This window comes from Phragmites australis, chromosome 2, assembly GCF_958298935.1.
Source record: "Phragmites australis chromosome 2, lpPhrAust1.1, whole genome shotgun sequence".
NCBI lineage: Eukaryota > Viridiplantae > Streptophyta > Magnoliopsida > Poales > Poaceae > Phragmites > Phragmites australis.
The window spans coordinates 51,506,679-51,529,463 of NC_084922.1; the positions used below are offsets into that span (position 1 = coordinate 51,506,679).

The 22,785-nt window shown below is 41.3% G+C and overlaps 3 protein-coding genes across 10 annotated transcripts; 1 reads left to right on the forward strand and 2 right to left on the reverse strand.

The window, feature by feature from the left end:
• Window positions 1–4,404: 4,404 nt before the first annotated feature.
• Window positions 4,405–5,086, forward strand: LOC133908357 (agamous-like MADS-box protein AGL61). Its single transcript, XM_062350342.1, has one exon. The coding sequence runs from the start codon at window positions 4,412–4,414 to the stop codon at window positions 5,084–5,086; it is 675 nt and encodes a 224-aa protein (XP_062206326.1). The 5' UTR covers window positions 4,405–4,411.
• Window positions 5,087–7,217: 2,131 nt separating this feature from the next.
• Window positions 7,218–8,445, reverse strand: LOC133909705 (probable aquaporin TIP1-2). The gene is made up of 2 exons (XM_062352255.1): window positions 8,254–8,445; window positions 7,218–8,145 (listed from the first exon to the last, which is right to left on the reverse strand). Exons 1-2 carry the CDS (start codon window positions 8,384–8,386, stop codon window positions 7,520–7,522), a joined length of 759 nt encoding a protein of 252 aa, XP_062208239.1. The 5' UTR covers window positions 8,387–8,445; the 3' UTR covers window positions 7,218–7,519.
• A 925-nt stretch (window positions 8,446–9,370) lies between these two features.
• On the reverse strand, window positions 9,371–19,393 carry LOC133909699 (vacuolar fusion protein MON1 homolog). Of its 8 annotated transcripts, none has more exons than XM_062352243.1 (16): window positions 18,877–19,393; window positions 18,595–18,674; window positions 18,412–18,485; window positions 18,247–18,296; window positions 17,956–18,057; window positions 17,702–17,823; window positions 17,468–17,600; window positions 16,864–16,955; window positions 16,706–16,787; window positions 15,861–15,925; window positions 15,471–15,752; window positions 15,301–15,392; window positions 14,246–14,310; window positions 14,020–14,111; window positions 13,891–13,930; window positions 9,371–9,592 (listed from the first exon to the last, which is right to left on the reverse strand). In XM_062352243.1, the coding sequence occupies exons 1-15, from the start codon at window positions 19,294–19,296 to the stop codon at window positions 13,900–13,902; spliced, it is 1,782 nt and encodes a 593-aa protein (XP_062208227.1). In that variant the 5' UTR covers window positions 19,297–19,393; the 3' UTR covers window positions 9,371–9,592; window positions 13,891–13,899. The 8 variants fall into 8 exon arrangements, 6 of the variants coding, with proteins under 6 accessions (XP_062208227.1, XP_062208228.1, XP_062208232.1 ...); XR_009908424.1 differs by having other exon boundaries at window positions 9,372–9,592; window positions 14,005–14,111; XR_009908423.1 differs by having other exon boundaries at window positions 9,372–9,592; window positions 14,001–14,111.
• Between the last annotated feature and the right edge of the window lie 3,392 nt (window positions 19,394–22,785).

Genomic DNA, 22,785 nt, shown 5'->3' on the forward strand with positions numbered 1-22,785 from the left:
CAGTTGTCCCTATTTGTTATGGTGAGGATCGTATCAACGCTATTAATGACCTCCTCCCTTGCAGACTGTCTTCCTTCCCAATTCCATATTTGGGTGTGCCCTTCGCTACTGGTCGGCTCTGAAAAAGTCACCTTCAACATATCATGGACAAGGTTTCCGCCAAGCTCCTAATCTGGCAAGGCAAATTAATATCTAGACCTGGGCGTGCCGCTTTGGTCAAGTCTGTGTTGTTTGTGACTCCTCTTCACACGCTTATTTCCATACTTGTTCCACCTTGGCTGCTTAAAGAAATCAACAAGATTCGGAAGGCGTTCCTTTGATCCGGTGATTAAACAAAAACCAAGGTCCACCGCATCCTTGCTTGGCCGAAAGTTTGCCGTCCTCTGGCTTATGGTGGCCTAAGAATCTAGGACTTAAGGTTGGCCGGTATTACTCTGCGTTTGTGGTGGCTTTGGTGGGAATGGCACGACCACCCAAAACCTTGGGCTGTCTTACCCCTACACCATGAGAAAGAGGTCACCACCCTCTTTGAAGCTTCCAGCAAGTTTGAGGTTGGCAACAGCCTCTCCACACGATTCTGGGTCGATGCATGGTTGGGCGGTTGCTCCTTTTGTTTGCTGGCTCCTGAGCTCTACGCATGTATAACCCCTTCAGCCAGGAGGAGGTCCATCAGGGATGCCGTGCTCGACCGTCGATGGATTAGGGACATTACGGGACCCCTCTAAATTCCAGCTCTACGACAGTTCCTTTTACTCTGGTTCCAGCTCCACTTCGTCAGCTTGGGCATCGAGGAAGATCGTGTGATCTGGAAACAGACCAGCTCAGGGGAGTACACGGCACGTTCTGCGTATCAGTCCATGTTTTATGACTCCATCCATTGCGAAGGTGCCCAACTGGTTTGGAAAGCTTGGGCAGAAGCAGAAGTAGAGCCAAGAAATCAATCTCTGAAAGCAAGCTTGCCAAGAAATCACAAGATTCCAGACGTTAGGAGGGTGGAAAATCTCCCTGATGACTTACTTGAGACTGGTATAGTATATTCTAGGAGAGTTGCCATGTTCATCAGGCAAAGGCAAATGAGAATGAAACCCACCTCAAGCAGATCTCCAACGGTCCAATATGGAGTAGTAACTGTAATATTACAAAAAAAAAAACTCCACCGACCGAGTGGTCGGTTGTTGCCTATATAACTCGAGCCCAAACCGGCCCAAAACCCAAACCCTAACCGTAGATCGTCGCCGCCTTCCTTGGACGCTGCCGTCGCCGGTGAGCGCTATCGTTTCCACCGCGGATCGTCTTCGCCCGCGCCGTGCCATCTCCCATCGCCCTGCGCCGACGACCCCATCGGCGAGCGCCGCTGTTCCCACCATGGTTCGGCTCTGTCGACGTCGTCCTCTGCCCTTCGCGTCGGCCGCCGTCACCGCCTTCCCTGCGCTGCCGCCGTTGCCGGCGAGCACCGTCGTCCCGCCGCTGCTCGGCTCTACCTGCGACGTGCCACTTTCTGTCACGCCGCCTCGAGCTCGCATTGCCCAGCCGTGCCGCAGTTCGGCCTAGTCCCGCTGCCATCCGCCACTGCCGGAGCTCGCCGCTGCTGTTGGAGCTCGCTACCGCCAGCCAGTGAAGCCGCCGGTCTCCGATCCCTGTTGCTGCGCCGTTCTGCCGCAAGAGAAGGAGAAAGCAAGCACCGGGAGGAAGGAAAGAAAGAAAGAAAAAAAAAGAGGAAAGAAAGAAAGAAAAAGAAAAGAAAGAAAGGAAAAAAAAAGGAAAGGAGGAAGAAGGGGATTTTCCGGGATTTCGTCGGTTTCGTTGTCAATTCGTAATTCACACAGCGAGGGTAATTTCTTTGTAATCCCTAAATGCTTATAGATAGCTTGGCGGTCGATTTTATCGTTGGACGCTTGGTTGGAAGCTTGATTGTTTAGTAGCGAGAGAACATTTGAAAGCTAGAAATGGTTAGAGCTAGTTTCAGCTATGTGATTAAAGCGAAAGATGTGGGATATTTTTCGTAGATGCTCTAGATGTATTTATCTGCCGTCTTCGGTTAAGTAGAATAAAAGTTACGGCTCGATCAACGGGCAACTCAGAACCTTGGTCAAATTCCCGAAAAATGACGGAATCGAGATTTTGAGATTCAGCTAGAAAGAGTAGTTCAGACATCCAATGTATAGTCACGTGGACATTTTGGGACAACTTCTGAGCGATCTTGTTCTTCAGGTTTTGGGAGTATTGCTGTTAACGGTGCGAAGCCAACTTCTCGCCACGGTTAAGGCAAGTGCATTTCAAACCCATGATTGGCTTGCTTTGCTTTACAAATATTTTACTGATCCCTTTCAATTGTGTTGATTCAATATTTGAATTTTCCTATATTCATATGATTCAAGTTCAAGAATGAGTTCATGTCAGTATTCTAGTTTCAAGTTGTTCCAGTTTATCTATCATTCATGGTCCATTGTTACCGGGCAATTTGATTCTTATGTTCATGATCCTATGAGTGAGTACTGGCCCCGCTTGCTCGGCTTACCGGTAAATGCGAAGGAAATTCAGAACGGTCCGTATCGACGAAAACTACTGTCTTCTTGCTGTTTTCAAGAAAAAGGAAAAACTCAGTGTTGCCATTTTTCTTTGACATTGTTGATGCGTCCGTTCTTCTGATTTCATAACTGTACTTGCTGAGTGTTTTTACTCACACTTGTATTTCATTTGGTTTTTAGTACCTTTGCTCGCGACATATTTGGAAGGGGAAATAGCATCACGTAGTGGCAAGTAATCACACTTAAATAACTTTATAGTTGTATCCATAACCCTTTAGCACCGTACTTGGTTATCTTGGTTAGTATGCAGCTCATGGCTGCTTTTGGTGTAATGTAACGAGTCTGTGAGTTGTTTCGAGTAATAGTTTTAGACTGTTATGTTTACTTTCCGTTTATAAATTTTCTGCCTGTGATAAACGCAGTTTGCGTGTCTTGGGAAACAGTAAATACAAGGAAAAACTCTGCCAAAAATTCTTATAATTTTCGGATTAATTAGGTTTAGATGAGAGTCGGTAGCGACCTGGGTTTGTTAAACCTGGGATGTTACAGTAACTTTGAAGGATCGATGTTTCTCTCTCTAGGAATCCATATATATATACACACACGCACGCACCTTGCTGCCATCACCTTGATCCCCTCTTCAGAAGCCGTAGGGGATGCCGGAACTGAATCCATGAGCGAGCGAGGTTGCAGTTCAGCAAGTAGTATTTAGCTTTCAAAATTTGGGGGCACAAACTATCTGGATGCTCAATCAGATACCATGCCTGCCTAGCAAAACACAAGGATTATTGGGAATGGGCTGTGACTCGATCACCAAAATGGTGATTGATGATGATTCATCTGAGGGTACTGGTTGTTAATTCCATGTACATATTTTGAGGTGCATGCACATACGATATATAGTTTTAACTCGTGCTTTTATACTTTATTATAGATATTATAGATATAGATACAAGACAGACATTGCCACATTCGTCTTTTGATTTTTAACATACGTATAACAAGCTAGGGTTAGCCCTCCAATATTATACTCATCAACAAACACAAATACGTGACGTGGTTAATTTAATTTCTGTTTAGTATCAGAAATAATAATTAAGGGATGAATACAAGGTAAAAATAAAATTGATGACACAACTATATAAATTTCTCCCTACTCGATCTTAACTATGCATGGTTTCTATATATCTGCTGTCTTATCTCAGACATTAACAGCTAGTGCCCTACTGGCTCTTAAATCTTACTCCGATGACATTGTAATTCACAGCGCATCAATGTGGGTTGTGTTAACAGAGATTTTTTGGTAGAAAAATTAAGAAACTGCCTCATATATCTATACAACTAGACATGCGACAGCGTAGTACAGACGAAAAAACTTGCTCGCAGGACATGACAGCAGGGGAAAAATGAATCAATGCTTAGCTAAAAGACTACACACAACTGCAATTAATATTATGCACAGCAGCCAGCCGGCGTCAAATTAACAAGCCTACATGCAACAATTAGCTCAGCCTCCAATAAATAAATAAATATAGAATGAGAAGGCCTTGAATATGGTCCATCAATGCAGGCCCTAATTGGATTATATATATATTCTAGCTAGCAACCAAGTTAATCCCCAACTGTACATACATACATACATACATATATATGGATCCTCACAAGCGACAACGAACTCATATATAATTCTCATCCCATATCGATGTCATCAACCAAGCTCTCGATCTCACTCTCTAGCTATATGAGAGATCAAGATCGATGAAGAAAGCTCTGATCCTTGACGCTATCTATCTAGGATTCTAGGCAGCTAGCTCTCTTGTTGCACCGATCGATACAAAATAGTACAGACATATAGATAGCCCAAGCAATCGTGCAGAGCTGCAATGGCGCCCCGGCGGCCGAGCATGGGGCGCCAGAAGATCGAGATCCGACGCATCGAGAGCGAGGAGGCGCGGCAGGTGTGCTTCTCCAAGCGCCGCGCCGGTCTCTTCAAGAAGGCCAGCGAGCTTTCCATCCTCTGCGGCGCCCAAGTCGCCGCCGTCGTCTTCTCCCCGGCAGGCAAGGCCTTCTCCTTCGGCCACCCCTCCGTCGAGTCCCTCCTTGACCGTTTCCTCGCCTCGTCGTCCTCACCCGGAGCTGCTGGCGCCGGCGTAGCGTCCAGCGACGACAGGGCGGTCTCCGAGCTGAACCGGCAGTACGGCGAGCTGCGCGCACTGCTGGACTATGAGAAGACGCGGCGGGAGCGCGTGGACGGGGCGATGGAGAAGGAGCGCGCGGCGAGGAGCCCCGCTGCAGCGTGGATCGACGCGGAGGTGGGCAGCATGGGGCAGGACGACCTGGTGGCGTTCGGGGCCGCGCTCGCGGACGTGCAGGTCGCCGTGGCGGCGCGTGCGGACCAATTGCTGCGCGACGCGCTGCTCGCCGGGCCGCGCAGGAGCCGGCAGCCGGCCCTGCGGATCTCCAGCACTGGCGGTGGTGGTGGCTTCGACCTCGGCGCGTTCAATGCATGGCGGAGTGGAGGTGCAGGTGTTGGGCAATGGCACCCGGCCCCCTTGTAAACCGATATGATCCCTCCTCACTCTCGATGATCACTTTGTTGCTGCATGCATGCATGCATGCACTATCGTAGTCGTAGGTGGTGTCTGCTTCTAGTACTACTTGTAATAATCAATCCTCCTCCTCCTGCTGCTGCTGCTGGGTATCAGTCAGCCACAACCAATTAACGAAACGTAATCCTAGCTGCTACACAATTAACGAATTGAAGCTCCTCCTTGCTCTCAAAATATAAAAAATAAAAAACAGATTTGCAACCAATGGCTGGCCTCTTGTTTAATTTGTTAACAACTTGCTCTGCCGAGCGCACTTCTGAATTTTCTCTGATGCGTGCAAAGACAGGGTTCTTACTTAAATTGTTGCATATGCATGCATTGGCTGGCTCTCCATTTTTCTCTGTTTTTTTTTAAAAAAACAAGGCGTCATAAAAAAAAATACACATATAGCATTTTTTATAAATTTGAGCACACATGCCAAGTTTTGGAATTGAACCTAGACAGGCAGATTTCACTATAAGGACTCTGATCAATTGAGCAATGCTAGCTCAGTTCATATATTACAGATGAGTCGACCGCACCGGTACCATTGAGAAATTTTTATGTATTATTCTCCTTCCCATCGCTTTACCACACCATTGGCCCATTGCCATCGCTGAAACAAATATCTCATATATATGTGTTCGACAAGAAAAACTGCCATTTTCATTGCGTTGCATCAATGCATGTCATACTCATACTGTCACACTCCAGGATCCGACCTATACATACCTCTCTCATTTCAGGCTGTCAGTGAGAGCATAGGCACGGGCACCCCCTTGCCCCTTTCGCTAAATAGACACTTTGTTTGGACTATATTATGCATAGCTGCACGTGCATATATAGATGCCACAACTCTTCCTCCCAACAACACCGCACAGCCAAACCAGTTGATACGAGAATCTACCTCTCTTTTCATGGTGCCAAAAACCGTTAAACGAGCAACGATGCAGCCTTTTATCCTGTAGCCAACTGTATGAATGATTTCAACCAACCGCAGGCACCGGATAATCAACACGACATGCACAATGGCGTAATGATTTACCTGAAAGAACTTAATTCTTCTAACCATGAACATATGGGCATAAGAAGTCTTCTCTAGATATTGTGGAGACATCACAAACAGCAACATCATCAAAATATAGCACAAAACCTTGATAAAACAACAACTGCATAGATAATAATAAAAGCAATTTAATGTTTAATAAGAGTTAGCACTTTCAGCTAATAAAATAGAGAAACTTCAATATGTGCACTTTTACTTCAAGCTCATACCACACAACCACATAAAAAGCAGAGATCCAATTGAGTCATTAACCAGGTGGTAATATTTCAACCAAACCAATAACCAAGATTGCACAGTACTAAATCTGCCACTGCTTCATCAGCTATCAAACTTTGACTGAAATTAATACGGTGGTCACTAGTCAGATCCTCGATCCAACTGCACAAATCATACGACTACAGGTTTAGAATGATTCGACAAAATTTAGAGCTAATCTGCTGATAATAACTTCATAATGACCGCGCGTAAGACACCGATCTGGACAACAGGTTTTACCTTCTTCTGTCGTGTCTGTTCTTTGGTTATCCTAACTAGTTATTGGCTGCGGGAAATGCAAAATCACATGCCCATGCATCCCTTCCGTGTGGCACTCATCTTGATTCTTCTCGCCCACCATACATGGCTTATCACACCCGTCCACCAATTGCAAAGCAATATAATCGATGGCTCACATCCACCGAGCTAGCTGTTCTCAAACCCTAGCTCACTGCTGCTTCATGTAAAGGGAATATTTAATTTGGCCCAACACCACTATATGTTGAGAGCACATACCGATCAATTAAAGTGCATTCTAGTCGAATCTCGCCATCGGCAACGAGAAGCACTGCAAGTTGTGCTTCGATCTCTACCATAGGTTGCCTTCGATCAGTGTTGTTGGTTGCAGTGGTATCCTTTTGCATCATTTATTTTCAGGCGGTCCTAGCTCACGTATATATATAACTCTTTCCTCTATCGATAAATTTCCCAAAAAGAAAAAAATATATATAGAAGAAGAAGAGAAGCACTTCAACTCAAACAGACACAAGAACAATCAGATTGTAGGAAATCGAAAAGCTGCTGCAATTGTGCATGGCTTAAAAATTATTACACGGGACCTGATCATTTCTAAACAGCAGATCTGTACATACATCCTTGACCATGAAAGAAAAAGAACAAGAATTGAAGACACAGATGTGGCATATATATATAACAAAGGAGTAGAGAGAAGAGATCATTAATATATATAATAAATTATTGGCTGGACGACCCCTGAACTGAACTAGCTAAGACGATATCGATAGATAAGATGAACGGTGCACTTGAGGAGGTGACACATGCATGCCATGGCTTCGATCAGATCAGTAGTCGGTGGTGGGCAGCTGCTCGTGCGGGCGCTGTCCGATGAAGATGGTGTCGTAGACGAGCGCCGCGATGGCCGCGCCGACGAAGGGGCCGAGCCAGTACACCCAGTGGTTCTCCCAGACCCCGCTCACCACGGCCGGGCCGAAGGACACCGCGGGGTTCATGGACGCGCCGTCGAAGGCTCCGCCGGCCAGGATGTTGGCGCCCACGATGAAGCCGATGGCGATGGGCGCGATCACCCCGAGGTCGCCCTTCTTGGGGTCCACGGCCGTCGCGTACACCGTGTACACCAGCCCGAACGTCATCACGATCTCGAACACGACCGCGTTCCACGCGCCCACGCCGGCCGACAGCGAGAAGGCGCCCACGGCCTCCCCGCCGGTTGCGATCTTGAGGAGGAGGCAGGCCACGACAGAGCCCAGCAGCTGCGCCACCCAGTAGACCACGGCCTTGAGGAGGGTGATGTTGCCGCCCACGAAGGCGCCGAACGTGACGGCCGGGTTCACGTGGCCGCCGGAGATGTTGGCGCCCACCGCCACGGCGACGAACAGGGCCAGGGCGTGCGCCAGAGACGCCGCGATCAGCCCAGCGGGCGTCGTGGCGCCGCCGTCCGTCAGCTTACCTGTTTGTTTTGCCGTAGGTCGTCGTTTGTCAGCGACTCATTAAGGAGTATAACAGACACCATACCATACATACATGTATAGCGAGGCGAATAAAAAACGCAACTTACTGAAGGCCATGCCGGATCCAGAGCCGGCGAAGACGAAGATGAGCATGGAGATGAACTCGGCGACAGCGGCCTTTGCGGTGTCGGGGTGTGACAACTCGCCCGGAGCGGCCACGGCGATCCTGCTCACCGGCATTCTCGAGGCCTCCCTTGCTTGACACTCTGCTCCTGCCCTCTTCTGATTTGGAGTTAGTTATATATATATATAGCCCTGCGCGAGATTGAGGGCGGTGAGGAGGAGCTAGCCGCTTTGTCGGTCACGACCGCTTCAAACCCGCCACACAAAGCCCACGCACGCAGATCAGGAAGGATTCTTTCTTCTCTGCTACTCTCTCTTCTTTCGCACCATTCATTTTATTTTTATCATCAAGAAAGAAAGAAATAGTGTAACATTCAGATAAAAGTGGAGCTCCTTTTAATTGCAAATGATACGGAAAGTATTTTAGTATTTCCCTCACAAGAATGAGGCAAATGCAAGTATGAAAAAAGCGGTTTTAGATGTGAGGACGGTGGATTCCACCATTTGTATGTGTGATACGTAGTAGAGTACTACTTACGCAATGTTGTTGTTGTTATGTGTACAGATATATATGTTGTTTCGGTGATGGACGATGGTGATGTTCCGGCCGTCCTTGCTGATAGCGCGGGCCTCCTGACCACTAAGGGCGGGCCACGTGGACAAACCATTGGCTGGGGAGGTCGTGGCGGTGGCCGGCTGCTTCCGACTACTTGTCCTCCACTGCTGTTCTTTGCTAGCCATCTCGAATGGAATACAATAAACAAAGAAAAAAAAAACATGACGAGTGGTTGATCGTATGCTTATAAATTTCTTTAAAATTCGTTGACGACAAAAAAGGTTTGATAAATTAAGTTGTGGCTGGGAATTCATCTCTTAATTTTCTCCTCTCTTCCTTTGCAAATTGGGATGGAGACACAAGAGCTGCACCTCGTTTAGCTTGCTTCTCGAATGCTCGAGGGAGCTCGCACGATCCGATCGCAATTCGCACCCAGAAAAAAGAGAGAAAAATCTTTATTTGTAATAGGAAAACAAGTGTCCAATTAATTATCCATATGGGAGCAATCTGGTTCGAGAAATACGTATAATCTTTAAAAGAAATATATTTAATTGTTCATATGTATTGTTTTAGCTTGTCTCAGCAGATACAAATATACATCCACAGTCTGATCTAGTAAATACAGACTCCTACATACGTTCATAAAGACGAGTCCACTTATTACTGTCACATAATCATTTTAATACAAACAAACAATCACAATCTTAATTCCTGTATCCGCTCATACAACCTCAGATTCGATCAGTCAAATAGAAACTCAGTTTAATCTGTCCAAACAGATACAATCAGTAAAACACTCTTCTTTTTAACAAGATTAAATTTCACAAAACTACAAATATTTTAATAAAATTATCGTTAAACTACAGATTTAAGTAATAATTTCACAAAACTATAGATTAAATACTAATTTTATCGCAAACTACAGTTCTTTGGCTAAATTATCATAAAACTATAGATTTAAACAATACTTTCACAAAACTATAGATTTAGCACCGATTTTATCGCAAAACTACGCACTCTAAAGAGGTTATTCCCAATCCTATTATCACGACAACTGAGCCCCACTTGCAATCTCCCGACAGCTGCCAACTCATGAAACAGACTATCCGAGAGCTCATACAACTACAGATAATTTAGAAAAATTATCGCAAATCACAAAATTACAGATTTAAATAATAGTTTCACAAAACTACAAATTTAGTATCAATTTTATCATAAAACTATAAATTCTATCGTAGACCTATTAACCCGATGAATGGGTCCTACTTACAGTCATATGAACTCCCGAACGGTCCGTTTCATAAACTGATAGCTGTTGTGAGACTGCAAGCGAGGTATGATCATCACGTTAACGGGGCTAGAAACAACTCTAGAATATATAGTTTTGCAATAAAAACAACGCTAAAATCACGGTTCACAAATGCGTCGGTAACCGTCCAAAAATCGCGGTTACCGACCTTCTCAGTCTGGTCCGATTTCAGAAACCGAACGATAACCAAAATTTGAATTCAAAAAATTCAAAAAAAATCTTTAAAAAACTAGACACAATTCTAAGACCTTATGTGAATTTTTTTTTCAAAAATAATATCGTTTGCATCATATTCTATAGGGAGAAAGTTTGAAAAAAATGAAAAAAAAATTGAAACGTGTGGCTCAGTTATTAACTCACGTTAAGGAAAAGTGTAACATGCAAACACATATTTTTCTTGTGTAAAACGTATTTTAAGATAATCTTTAAAATTGATTTCACTTTATTTAGAGTTTTATTAAATTCTCTATGATTTTTATAAAGTTCACAAGCATAAAATGAATATGTTAAGAAACAACACTGTAATTAACTTTTTCATGTCTACTATTATTTTTTCTACGTAAATCATAGTATAAATAATCTAATGAAAGTGGTTTCATTAATTTTTGAGGTGTGATGGGTCAGTTATGAATTAATCTAGTCGCAACACATTTACATAATCATGCATGTTATAATAACTAATTCATGAGTTCATGTATTTTTAAAAGACATAGGATCATGTAAGAAGACTAACAAAATTAGTTTCATGATTTTTGGATTAGCAAAGAGTAAACTATGCATTTAACTTGGTTTAACAAATACAATTTCTCACAGAAAATTTTGAACTTTTTTATGAGTATAAATACTTTTATCATGTAGATCATGTTACAAGGAAACCAACAAAATTTGTTTCACTTGATTTGAAGCTCAGATGAATTAGTTATTCATTTTACAAGGTTGAGCCCTTTTTTGGGTTTTTTTTTTGAACTGCGCTGAAATTCGATAAAACTGCTCAATAAATCGAGAAAACCGAGCAGTTACCGACCCAAACCACTCGGTAACCGACCAATTCAAAAATGTGAGAAAATCGCTCGGTAACCGACCCAAACCGCTCGGTAACCGACCAAAACCGAGCGGTTACCGAACGGCTAAAATCGCGATTTTTTTCCTAAAATTCAAATTTTGCCAAATGAATTTTCTCCAATTTTTTTGAATTTTTGACCGGTAACCGCGGTTATCGCGCATTTTCGGTTACCGCCAGAGCTCGGTAACAGAGCTCCGGTCGTTAACATAAACCCTGGCTAAAATCTGTAGTTTTATGAAATTGTTGCTTAAATCTGTAGTTTTACGATAATTTTAACAAAGTATCTATAGTTTTGCAATAAAATATACACTAAATTTGTATTTTACTATTGCTTAAATATGTATTTTTACGACAATTTTATCAAATATCTGTAGTTCTATAAAATTTACTCTTTTAACAAACATGAATCTCATCAGGCTGCATATACGGTCCAAGCGGACAAAAGCCATATGGGCAAAGATCACACCCTAAGCTAATTCCCTATTTACAATATCATGAAATAAACTTCTTTATTTAACACCGCTTCTAATTTTCATTCATTCCTCGTAACTGCAGTCCATTTGACCTAAAAAAAAAGGACACATTTGGCCATTTGCCCTTAGAGAGGATGACGATAACCTCGAGCACAGCTACCAGTAGCTAATTAAAGTTCAAAGCTCTTTAGAGGCTGAATCTTATAATATGATTTACTAGAGAATTGTAGATAATTTCTTCATTCTTTAATAGGATTTTTTAACATTAAATTTGGATGAATAAATCATGAGATATGAATTTCTAAAGTCATGCAACCATTAAGAGTTATGAATACATTGTGACTATAATTAGATATAGAAAAAGACAGAATTAATTTTTATGGTGAATAAAAAGTTGTAGAAAATTTTATGTAGATAATTTTAGTGTGCTTATTTATTATAGTTCCTGTTATAGAAAAATAGATATAAAAATAATAAGTGGACTGAATTACAGTAGATGTATTAGTTCCATGGCTATTTTTATAATATGATTTAGTTTAATATTCATAATACTTTCTTACTAAAAATACGGTATATTAATATTGGTTTATGTGTATAAATTGTCTCTTATTAATATACTTTTTAGTTGCAAGTTTATATTTTTATAGCATGTGGACAAAAGTCGTTTAATGAGTTTGACGGAAAAACAATGTGTTTAACTTGTGTGGCGAGGAAACAATATGTTTAATATGTGTTCCCGAGGCCACTGCCCTTCTCCCCAAATAAAAAATATATCTATTCTATAAGTCAAATAGATGGCAATGGTAAAAAAAGAATAAAAATTAGAAACAGTGACAAATAAACAAATTTATTTTGTAAGATGACAAATAAGAAATTAACTTATCTTCCGATAATGGTAAATAAAAAAAACACTAGTAATGAAAACAAAAGCGTCCAAGCAGAGGCAGGCAAACTTTCAGATGGCCCGATTCATCCGTCCATTGGTTCATGCCTTGTTCTTGCTATGGAAAAGTCTATTGTGCCTCTTCAACTATTGACCGAATCCGATTTCCCCTACTCAACTAAAAAACCAGATAAGAGTGCTCCATCAACAGACAATACCATGCAAATCAACCCCTTAACACTGTACAAAGGATATTTCATTACGGCATGGCGCTGACATGGGTGGACTCTTTTTAGGTTGACATGGCAACATGAGTCTAAAAATTAACAAAAACATCATATTGAAAAATAATGGATCCCACATGTCATTCGTACCCACTTCTTACGCTCCATGCCTGTGGAAATCCTCTTCCTAGATCTTTTAGCTTCCCCATCATTTTTTATTAGGAAAACCAGATATAGAACACCCATTAACTATCAAAACCGTGCAAATGACCCCCTGGCCCATCCAAAGGTTGTATTATGGTGAGGTGGCGTACATGGACATTACATGGTATCCACTCAGCAAATTAAACAGATAAAATGCAAAAAGAATTCCATGTGTCCCTAGGGATTTTAATTTTGAGGAAATTTCACCGACATTTCACGAAATTAGGTTATTCCGGCCATGGACGAACAAAATATTTTTGCGGTAAAAACTTGTAGCTTTTTGTTTGAATTTATTTGAATATTTTACAATTAAGCTACCAAATCGCACCCCCCCCCCCCCCCGCCCTATAAAACAAAGTGACTGGCAACATCTCATTGGATCTCGGTTGTTCTTAACAGCTACGGCTATTCATTTAAGTCTTCGGGTAGCACCATCTCCTACGTGGTAATACAAAGTACTAGTAGATCCTATCCAGTGGGCTGGGCTGTCTCGGCCCAGGAAGCAACATCCCCTAAACCTACTCCACTTTGTTACATAGCAACAAGCTGCCTTGAGCCTTTCAATTTCTTCTTCTGGACTTGTTTCAGTTTACCAGAATTCAGCTGACAGCCTTTAACAGACAAAACTATACATCCACAATACTGCCCAAGTCTACAACTAGTTAAAGCCGATCTGACAGGGTACAGTAAAGTGTGGAACACAGTACAATGGATTAACTGTAACAATGGATTATTTTACTCCCTACCTGTTAATAAATCGTTCCAAAAAGAAACCAACGGATTACGAGCTTACAGAATGAACATGCATAGAAATAACATACACAGACATAAAGAGAAACTAACTATTGACTTGAAATATCCCGATTCATAAATAAGAGCATCGCTTTCGAGAAAATGTTAGAGACAAACCTAAATCCCTCACATATCTCCCCAACAATGGTGGTACTGCCTGTGTTGGTATAAGTACATAAATCATCAAAATTTTCAATGTAAAAGATAACAAAAAGATATCAACTTACATACAAGACAAAATATCACCAGGAAAGGGTGCTTTCTCCATATACGAATATTTCATTTTCTAAATCCCTGATCCATTGGCATACTCTATTGCATATCTTGATCGCTTGGGTCTGAAAATAAGGATATTCTCTAAGTAAGATCACCGAGTTTCTATACAACAGCAGTCCTGTGCCGACGAAAAGGTACAACAAACAAAAACACTAATAAATTGAGCACGAACAAACTCAATATAAAATATACAAACCTTGTCGGCCAATGGATTAAAGGCTGCATATAGCTCAAAATCCTGTGTTATCCAGCAAAATAGAACTGCAACAAATTTGGGGGAAAGTAATGAAGTGTTTTGTTACAAAATGTAGGTGAATATTATGACCCTCAATGGAGCTAGTAAATTTGAGAACATCTTGAAAGGAAAGCTACTCCTGGGATATAAAAGACACATAACAACCATTGCTATAAGCAATGACTTCTCTGGTGCATCATAATAGCAAACTCTTGATATCTATACAAGTACAGATGCATAGGATGTACAAGTAATGCACTAATGCTCTACTCAGGCATCCTTTATAGTTATTTCCAATAACTTGTTTGAAGGTACAAAAGAACAGGACCATGCAAATATGCATGTATTTGCAAACATTCAAAATAATCTTTTATAAAGAGGTAAAAGCAACAACCCACTACATATCATATGCCCACTGATTTCAGAACTGTTTTTCACTATATAGAAATGCTTGCAGAAGTTGGTTCAATGGGTTGAAGTTGAACGCTCATTTGGGTAAGTATAAGTAACTTGAATGGAAACTTGAAAGTTCATCTTTCCCTTCTATGTAAAAACATGATTATGATTTTGGATGGATTATACATCTCATAAATGGACACAACCTTCACTCTAAGAGCAATGCACCAGATACAGCGAAGTAGAACTAAAATCTTATGATGCCTAGTCTAGCTCTATATGCAGACAACAGAAATCAACGCAAATCACATATATAGAAAAGCCAAACTAAAATGCCACGCAAGTAAGATGCATCCAGCAGTCCAGTGCATTGCCACATAGTTTATCTGGTCACTGACATAGTGTATCTGGTCTTTCTTTCCTGACAAATATTTTGATGAGTACATAGCTGAATCCCAGTGGTTTAATATGAGTGGCTATTAAAGCTCATATGCTTTATAGAATATCTGAAAATCCAAATTTACTAACAATGAATTGCACCTTTCCTGTAATGTGGAACTATACAGTTGCTACTGCTTTCAGATACAGGGAAATGTGTATGAGTACTAATAATGACTCACCATAATCCTCGCCTCTTCTAAATTGAGTTTTGTGTGGACCAGTTGCTTTGTCATGCATGGAGGCATAGAACTTTTGATAAGCTTTGTACAGTCTGCACATATGAGGTTGTCTTTGAAAGAATATTCACTGTTATGTAGCTGAATAGTGTAGTGTAATCAATATGCAATACCTCTTTTGTTGCTTTGGGTTATTTATCGGCAAGGGAAATTCAGATGATACATACTGGTCCAGATAGACGCTTTTGTATATAAAATGCCAAAGTCCAGCCGGACCTCCGATTGCCATTTCAGGAGATTGAGAACTCATGTCTTGAGAAGACTGCAGAGGTTGTGATTCAGATCGAGAAGACGGATCAGTGGGGAGATCTTCAACACGCAGTGCGCTCTCGCACAAAGATCTTTGGACTTCAATAAGGACATTTGACTTTAGAAGAACATTCTGAATGCGAGCCCTAGACAAAAAGAATGGTTGCTCTTAGTTTATCTAATTTTCGGTCACGACACATTCATGAATGTCATGATAATTCAATCATGCCTAGTCATTTTATTGTTTAGCTCACCTGGAATCTTTGAGATCATAGAAGGCATCTGATCTCGTAGTAAGCAGAATTACATACGTATGTTCCTGCAAAACAGATATTTTTTTAAGCTACAATGCCTTTCCCTCAACGCCAGATAACGTAAACAAATGAGATAGTGCATATCAATGCCTGGACTCAAATTTCTAATTATTCGTATGTTTATTCAAGGTCCAATATGCTGTTATCTGAGATCTGGTAGGTGCTTACATCCTCAGGCAAGATCTGCTTCCTTTTTTTTTGGTTCCTTAACATGTGTTCTTTCCTTTCGGTCCTCTTATTTCTTCACTACCAGTATCACTTTCCACCACACCCAACTTCCATCAGTTTCTAACATGCACATAGCTCAGACAAGGATTTGCTTAGGTGTTGTAGTGATCGACAACTAGAGGGACTAATATTTATTTGAATATTAATCTCGTGGTATAAAATATATGCATCATTGACTAGTTTACTAGCTAGTAAAAAGCTAAAGAAGAATACAGTACAAAGGAAAAGAAGGCTGTCCCAATAAGCTAAAGTTCAGCAAGGATAATTAAGGAGCACTATGATATGACACCTACAGAATGCAAGTGTTGTGCTATCAAGGCAGTGCAGATCATAACCTAACACATAGTAAAGGTCGTTTGCGCCCACCAAGGGAGGTGGATTTAGCCCAAAATGATAACAGAGTAGGTTGAAATTAATACTTAGATCATTGCCACTATAAAAAAATTCAACTTCAAGAAGTTTCTGTTAGATGTGTATCTTCTTGCTCATAAGAGAGAGATATTTCAACACAGTTAAATTAAATGAAAGGAACATCGAGATGCACATATTTCACTCACATCAAAAAAATGAACATAAGCATATAGGAAGGCCATAGGATTGTATCTTGGCAAACATATGGGTGAAAAAGACTCCGAAGTCCTGCGTAAAAGGACAGATATTGTAAGGATAATGGTTCTGGGTCAAGATCTTTCATTTCAGAGTATGTCATGATTACCTAAAAGATTCAGAGGACAGTATGAAATTCGCAAGTAACAAAATATCATCAGGATGCAGAGTTGCCTTCTGTGCTCCCACAAGACTAATAACCTGAAAATTAAAAAAAAAATTGGTATCTCAGTAATATGAACAAGCAGGACAAGTGGGGAAACAAGACTTGCAATCATAGATGCTAAAAGAAGCACATAGCAACCACTGGTGGAGAGAGCAAGAGCAAGAGCGCAATCCAAAAAGGATACATTCAGCAAAAATAAGAAGGTTCTTAATACGATTGAAGTGATTGGAGATCTCTGATACCGTGGCAACACAAGTACCAAGCCTCACACAGAACTCCCTAGAATTTCAGCATGGATACATGTGAAAGACATATCAAGAATGACTGACTGACAGAAAAGAAATATGCCTTTGTATGTACTTCTGGAAGGTGCATGTGGTACCTAAATTGGGTTAAAAAAATAACCATAACAAGAATGCAGTGTTACATCTTAGAAAATACTCTAGGCAGGGTTGGGAGCACTAGAATTGAACTTCAACAGTTTATTTACAGTCAACAAGTCATATACGAATAGTCACACTAAGTTCTGGCATGAAGTTGGACAAACCTTGTGCTCACACATCAAAAGTGCAAATAAAACTCCTGAGTCAGCAATGTCCTGCAAAACTGCACTAGCCGCCTGCCTTGTTGATTGAGCAAGGGGAAGGCATGTGTAAGCCTGAAGAAATGTAGCAGGATTCCTGTAGGATGGTTCGATAAGATTTTCACTGACTGCTAGAAGTCTAAGCATTTATATTGCACAAGATGAATCTCGAGCGAAGGAAAAAAAGATTAAACCGACCAGTTGAATGCATGTATAAGAGATAGGAAAACTGCATCCGTGCCACCAAGCAATGGCGCCATATCAAATTTGGGATTCTTCTCAAAGCACCTGTTGACTGATTTTGTCAAAATAAGCAAAATCTGCAAATCCAAGTTTCCAGTCAGAGAAATCAGGATTAGGATGGAGAAAGTAAGTTTGTATGTTGCATAGTAACAACTGAGATCTTGTAAAAGGTTGATTGTGCTGAAAGACGAATGCAGTGGCGTAAGCACCTGACCATACATGAGCTCTAGCTGTCCCCTCAATCCTTCATATGACTCTTCAGTGCAGCTTATACAGACTAAATATATTGGCCCCTTCACAAGGAAAATTATCTGAAAGACAGTGTACAATCAACTTAGTAGACTATGGTTAGGGGTCACAAAGGGTTGCAAATAAGATGTCCAGGTTTGTTGCACTAATTAATTCAAGCCCCGCTGGGGAAAAAAAAAGAACATGTCTTTTTTGCTCTGAAATAAGGAAAACGGAAACGACTGAATTCTTGACAAGGACGGCCACCTGACCTGATGTTTGCCAGCCCTCACAAATTTGATACGATCACCACTGGCATAGAACCAAAGAAGGCCATACAAAGGAAAAATAACTCAATAAAGCTCAGAGAAAGACAATAAAGCAGGCCACAAAAGTATGGTCATTGTTATAGCATAACTGGAACTGTATCAGTGCACACCTGTTCTCAACAAAGGAAATGATCGCCTGCAGTGTAGCAGAAAACCCAGCTAGCTTGTGCTCATCTCCATACCTGAACGTTGAAGAAAACAAGCAACTTACGTTATGGTTTTGCCTGTTAAAATGCACAATGCCTGGTTGAATCTAGGTATTGTGAACCCCAGTTGCATAAGTGATTTCACCTAGAATATATTGGCTTGCCAGAATTGCTCAAAATGAAGAAATGTTTTTTCCTCTTCCTCCATGAAGCTGAAGCATCGTCCTGAAACATCAAGAGGCACATTCAGGACTGCCTACAGTTGCGGCAATAATAGCAGGCACAGTGCAAACTTGAATGTCTGGAAAGATATCCAGGATAAAAGCACGCGGTATAACTGAAGTCTGGGTATTTGTAATGTAGATTTGCAGATATGTAAATACGAGTGACATGAACAGGGTGCTCATGAGTGCCAAAGCTACTTCACCTCGTCGAGATGCTTCTTATCGCGCGCCCAATCATGCACGCCTACGCCGTCCGGTTCGGGTTCGGGTTCGGGCTCCTCGATGCCGGCGCTGGAGGCGAGGCTGCTTCCCCGCTCGCCGGCGTAGCCGCTGCTGCTGGGGCTGGGCGGGGCCACGTCCTTCTCTTCGTCGTCGAGGCCCTCGGACGCCTCCTTCCACGCGGCTGCTGCGCAGCTGCTGCTCCCGCCTCTGGACACCGCCGTAAGGTAGCCCTCCTCCTCCTCCTCGGCCTCCGCGTCCGCGTCAACGTCGTCGTCGATCTCGGCACCGGCGAAGTCCGGGGGGAGGTCCCTGCTGAGGGAGAGGGCGGCGAGCCTCGCTTCTGGCTCGGCTTCGGGTTGGGCGTCGGTGGAGGTGGGATTGGGGTTAGGGTTTGGATCCATGGCCGGCACTCCCTTCCCCCTTCCCTGGCACGACGAGTCGGATGGATGAGAGAAGAAGGGAATCGACTTGGCTTGTTTGAGCCGAGCCGACCTGACATGACCGGTTGGTGTGACCGCTGCCCGCTTCTTATTACTTCCTGCCTGCATCACTGTGACCGTTAGTTACTACGCGTTAAATTGTACATGTCGCTTTTTGTTTCGGACGAGGTTATATATTTAGTATGTCATGATTTAATTTTTTATTTAGTTAGAATGTATGGGTATGAGTTTGTTTGTTTGGTAGAATTAGAGTGAATAGGATGGATAATTTTTTTTTTGGTTGGTGGGATTAGAGAGTATGATATATTCATATTTATATGCATTCTATGAGTATTTGGATGAGTTTGTGCATATTTAAATTCAAATTAAATTAAAAAGAGAATATCACATGAAATGATAAAAATATATATAAATGAAGCATTACAAAGAACTTATTTTTTTCACCAAATAACTTAGGATTGAAAATAATTTTATAGATTAGTACATCATATGAGAAAAATATTAGTGAATTCTTTTAGATTTTTTAAGAATTTATTCGAGGCATTAAAAATTGCTACAAGTTATAAAAATGTTTCTTTGAAGAATTTTAATTAAATATTGGCTCATGCTTTTTGGATCAAAATAATTAAAATGGTTTGCAGTGAGTTCTAATTTGCTTATAAAAATATTTAAAAAATTTGGATCACTCTTGTACTCCCAAATAAAATCGAAAGTTAAATTAAAATCACAAACACACGTGTACAGACATAGCAGAAGGAGCGAACTAGATGGCTCAGTCCGGCCATTTTCGTCTGGATTGGCTCATCCCGGATACTGATCTATATCTCCCTCTAAGCATGTCGAAGCACCATCCCTAAACCTAACCTCTACACTAAGGGCATGTTTGGTTGCCCATATGATCTAGTCTGACTGGCCTGTTTGGTTGCCCATATGATCTAGTCTGACTCGTATTAGTAAGATAGGTTACGTGTATATAATGCTATTTTATTTGGTTGGTTGTATATGCTTAATCTGATTGAGAAAATATTATGCTTGGTTGTCTGTATGAATTGAAATAAAAAAAATAAAAGTTAACATTATGTTTATTTTACATAAATACACACTATAGTACTTAATTTACCATATTAAGTCTTAATCCAATTAAAAATGTACTAATATGAGTTAATACTCATAAAAATGTTTCTTTGAAGAATTTTAATTAAATATTGGCTCATGCTTTTTGGATCAAAATAATTAAAATGGTTTGCAGTGAGTTCTAATTTGCTTATAAAAATATTTAAAAATTTTGAATCACTCTTGTACTCCCAAATAAAATCGAGAGTTAAATTAAAATCACAAACACACGTGTACAGACATAGCAGAAGGAGTGAACTAGATGGCTCAGTCCGGTCATTTTCGTCTGGATTGGCTCATCCCGGATATTAGAGAATATTACCCTAGCGTGGTCTATATCTCCCTCTAAGCATGTCGAAGCACCATCTCTAAACCTAACCTTTACACTAAGGGTCTGTTTGGTTGCCCATATGGTCTAGTCTGACTCGTATTAGTAAGGTAGGTTACGTGCATGTAATGCTATTTTATTTGATTGGTTGTATATGCTTAATCTGATTGAGAAAATATTATGCTTGGTTGTCTATTTGAATTGAAATAAAAAAATAAAGGTTAACATTATGTTTATTTTACATAAATACACACTATAATACTTAATTTATCATATTAAGTCTTAATCCAATTAAAAATATACTAATATGAGTTAATACTCATTAATCATATGTTAATACCATCATCAGCTAAACGCACACTGCATCTAGCGAGCCTAGATCCGAAGAAACGCGATCAAAATCTGTTTTCTACCAACCAAGCTTATCAAAATCTGTTTTTGCAACGCTCGGGACAGGTCGACTCGAGCGCCTAGACAGCCAAACACACCTTGCCTGCACGCGCGAGGACAGATCAGCCCCGATGCAGGCAACCGAAAGGTCATAAATGGCTCGTCGCACCTCCCCCGACATCCTCTCATATACTTTCGTGGCGGTGTCACAGGTCACGCGCCGAGGCGAGTGAGCATCACAATCACATAATAGAGTTTTTCTTAATTAATCATCTAAATATACTTTACGCGACAACACAATTTATTAAGATACTTGCTAAATGCAAGTGCCTTGCCCTGCAAAAGGTATAAATACGAATTTAGAGCCTGTTTGATTGACATACTAAGTTGAAACATTTGCCTGACTTTTGACACGCTCGACTAAAGAGTTAGGCAATCAAAATTGGGGTCACCATTTGGCTCGCCAAAAAGCATCCTACCACTCTTGTTCGAGTGTTTGACACATAGGACCTGGGTGGCAAGAGATGAATCAACTATGACTACAAACCATGTTTGGTATAAGATGATCAAACTTTAGGCGCGGAAAGTGTGGCAACTTATGTGCATGAACCAAATAGGCCCTTGCTAACTGCAACAAGTCGCCATGTGTGTGGCAAAAGCTACTAGTCATATAGCTGGTATTTCTTTTCACCGTGAAGCCAAAAAAAATTCACTTAACTACTTTCAAAAGTCCAAGGGTCTGTTTGGTTAGGCGCAAGAAGCCAAGCCAAAATTTCTCAATACCAAAATCCGAGCAAGCAAAATAGTGTTTGATTCGCTGCCAAACAAAAATTTTGACAAGCCAAAATCGGAACTGCGGTTTTGGCTCAAGTTTTGCCTAACTCTCCCATAGCAAATTTTTGGTCGGAAACCAAACAAAAGCTATAATTTCTGCGCATGGCCAAAAATTGGCTTGGCTCACTTGGGTCCAGACCAAACAAGCCCCAAGTTTCCACCTTGCCAATGCAGTGTGATCCTTGCGTGCCAAGTAGTTCATGATTGATTTCCTTCAGGTTGCAGGTGTGTCTGTGACCAAACAGGTAGACACACGCTGACACGCATCTGCAAGTGATTACCAAATGATCTGCATGCCGTACCTCCAGTTTCGTACTACAATCCATATATCACATAGATACAGAGCTCCCTAGTGTTTCCTAAGGCAGCTGCTCTAGTTACACTTCAACACCGAACTGCACCCTCACACCCAGCAAGACGACTAAAGGTGTGAAAAGATTCTTATAAAGGGCATCAGTCCAATACTACACCAATTAAAGCCAGACTAATAATCAATTACAAAAATGCATGAATAGGCGGCCCACGACAGGGCTTCAACAGATCCTGGTTTCAACCAATTCTCTCTCTCTCTCTCTCTCTCTCTCTCTCTCTCTCTCTCTCTCTCTCTCTCTCTCCACAGAAACTGCATGATGATTTTGCGATGTCTCGGCTCAACAATAGTTGAATAAGACATACACTATTGGAGCGGATCACCCAATGATGTCATTACAGGCATGGCACATTAAGGTGCCTTGGTGCCCATAATCCACCATGTCCATGCTATGGTACTCCATTTCGGTTCCATC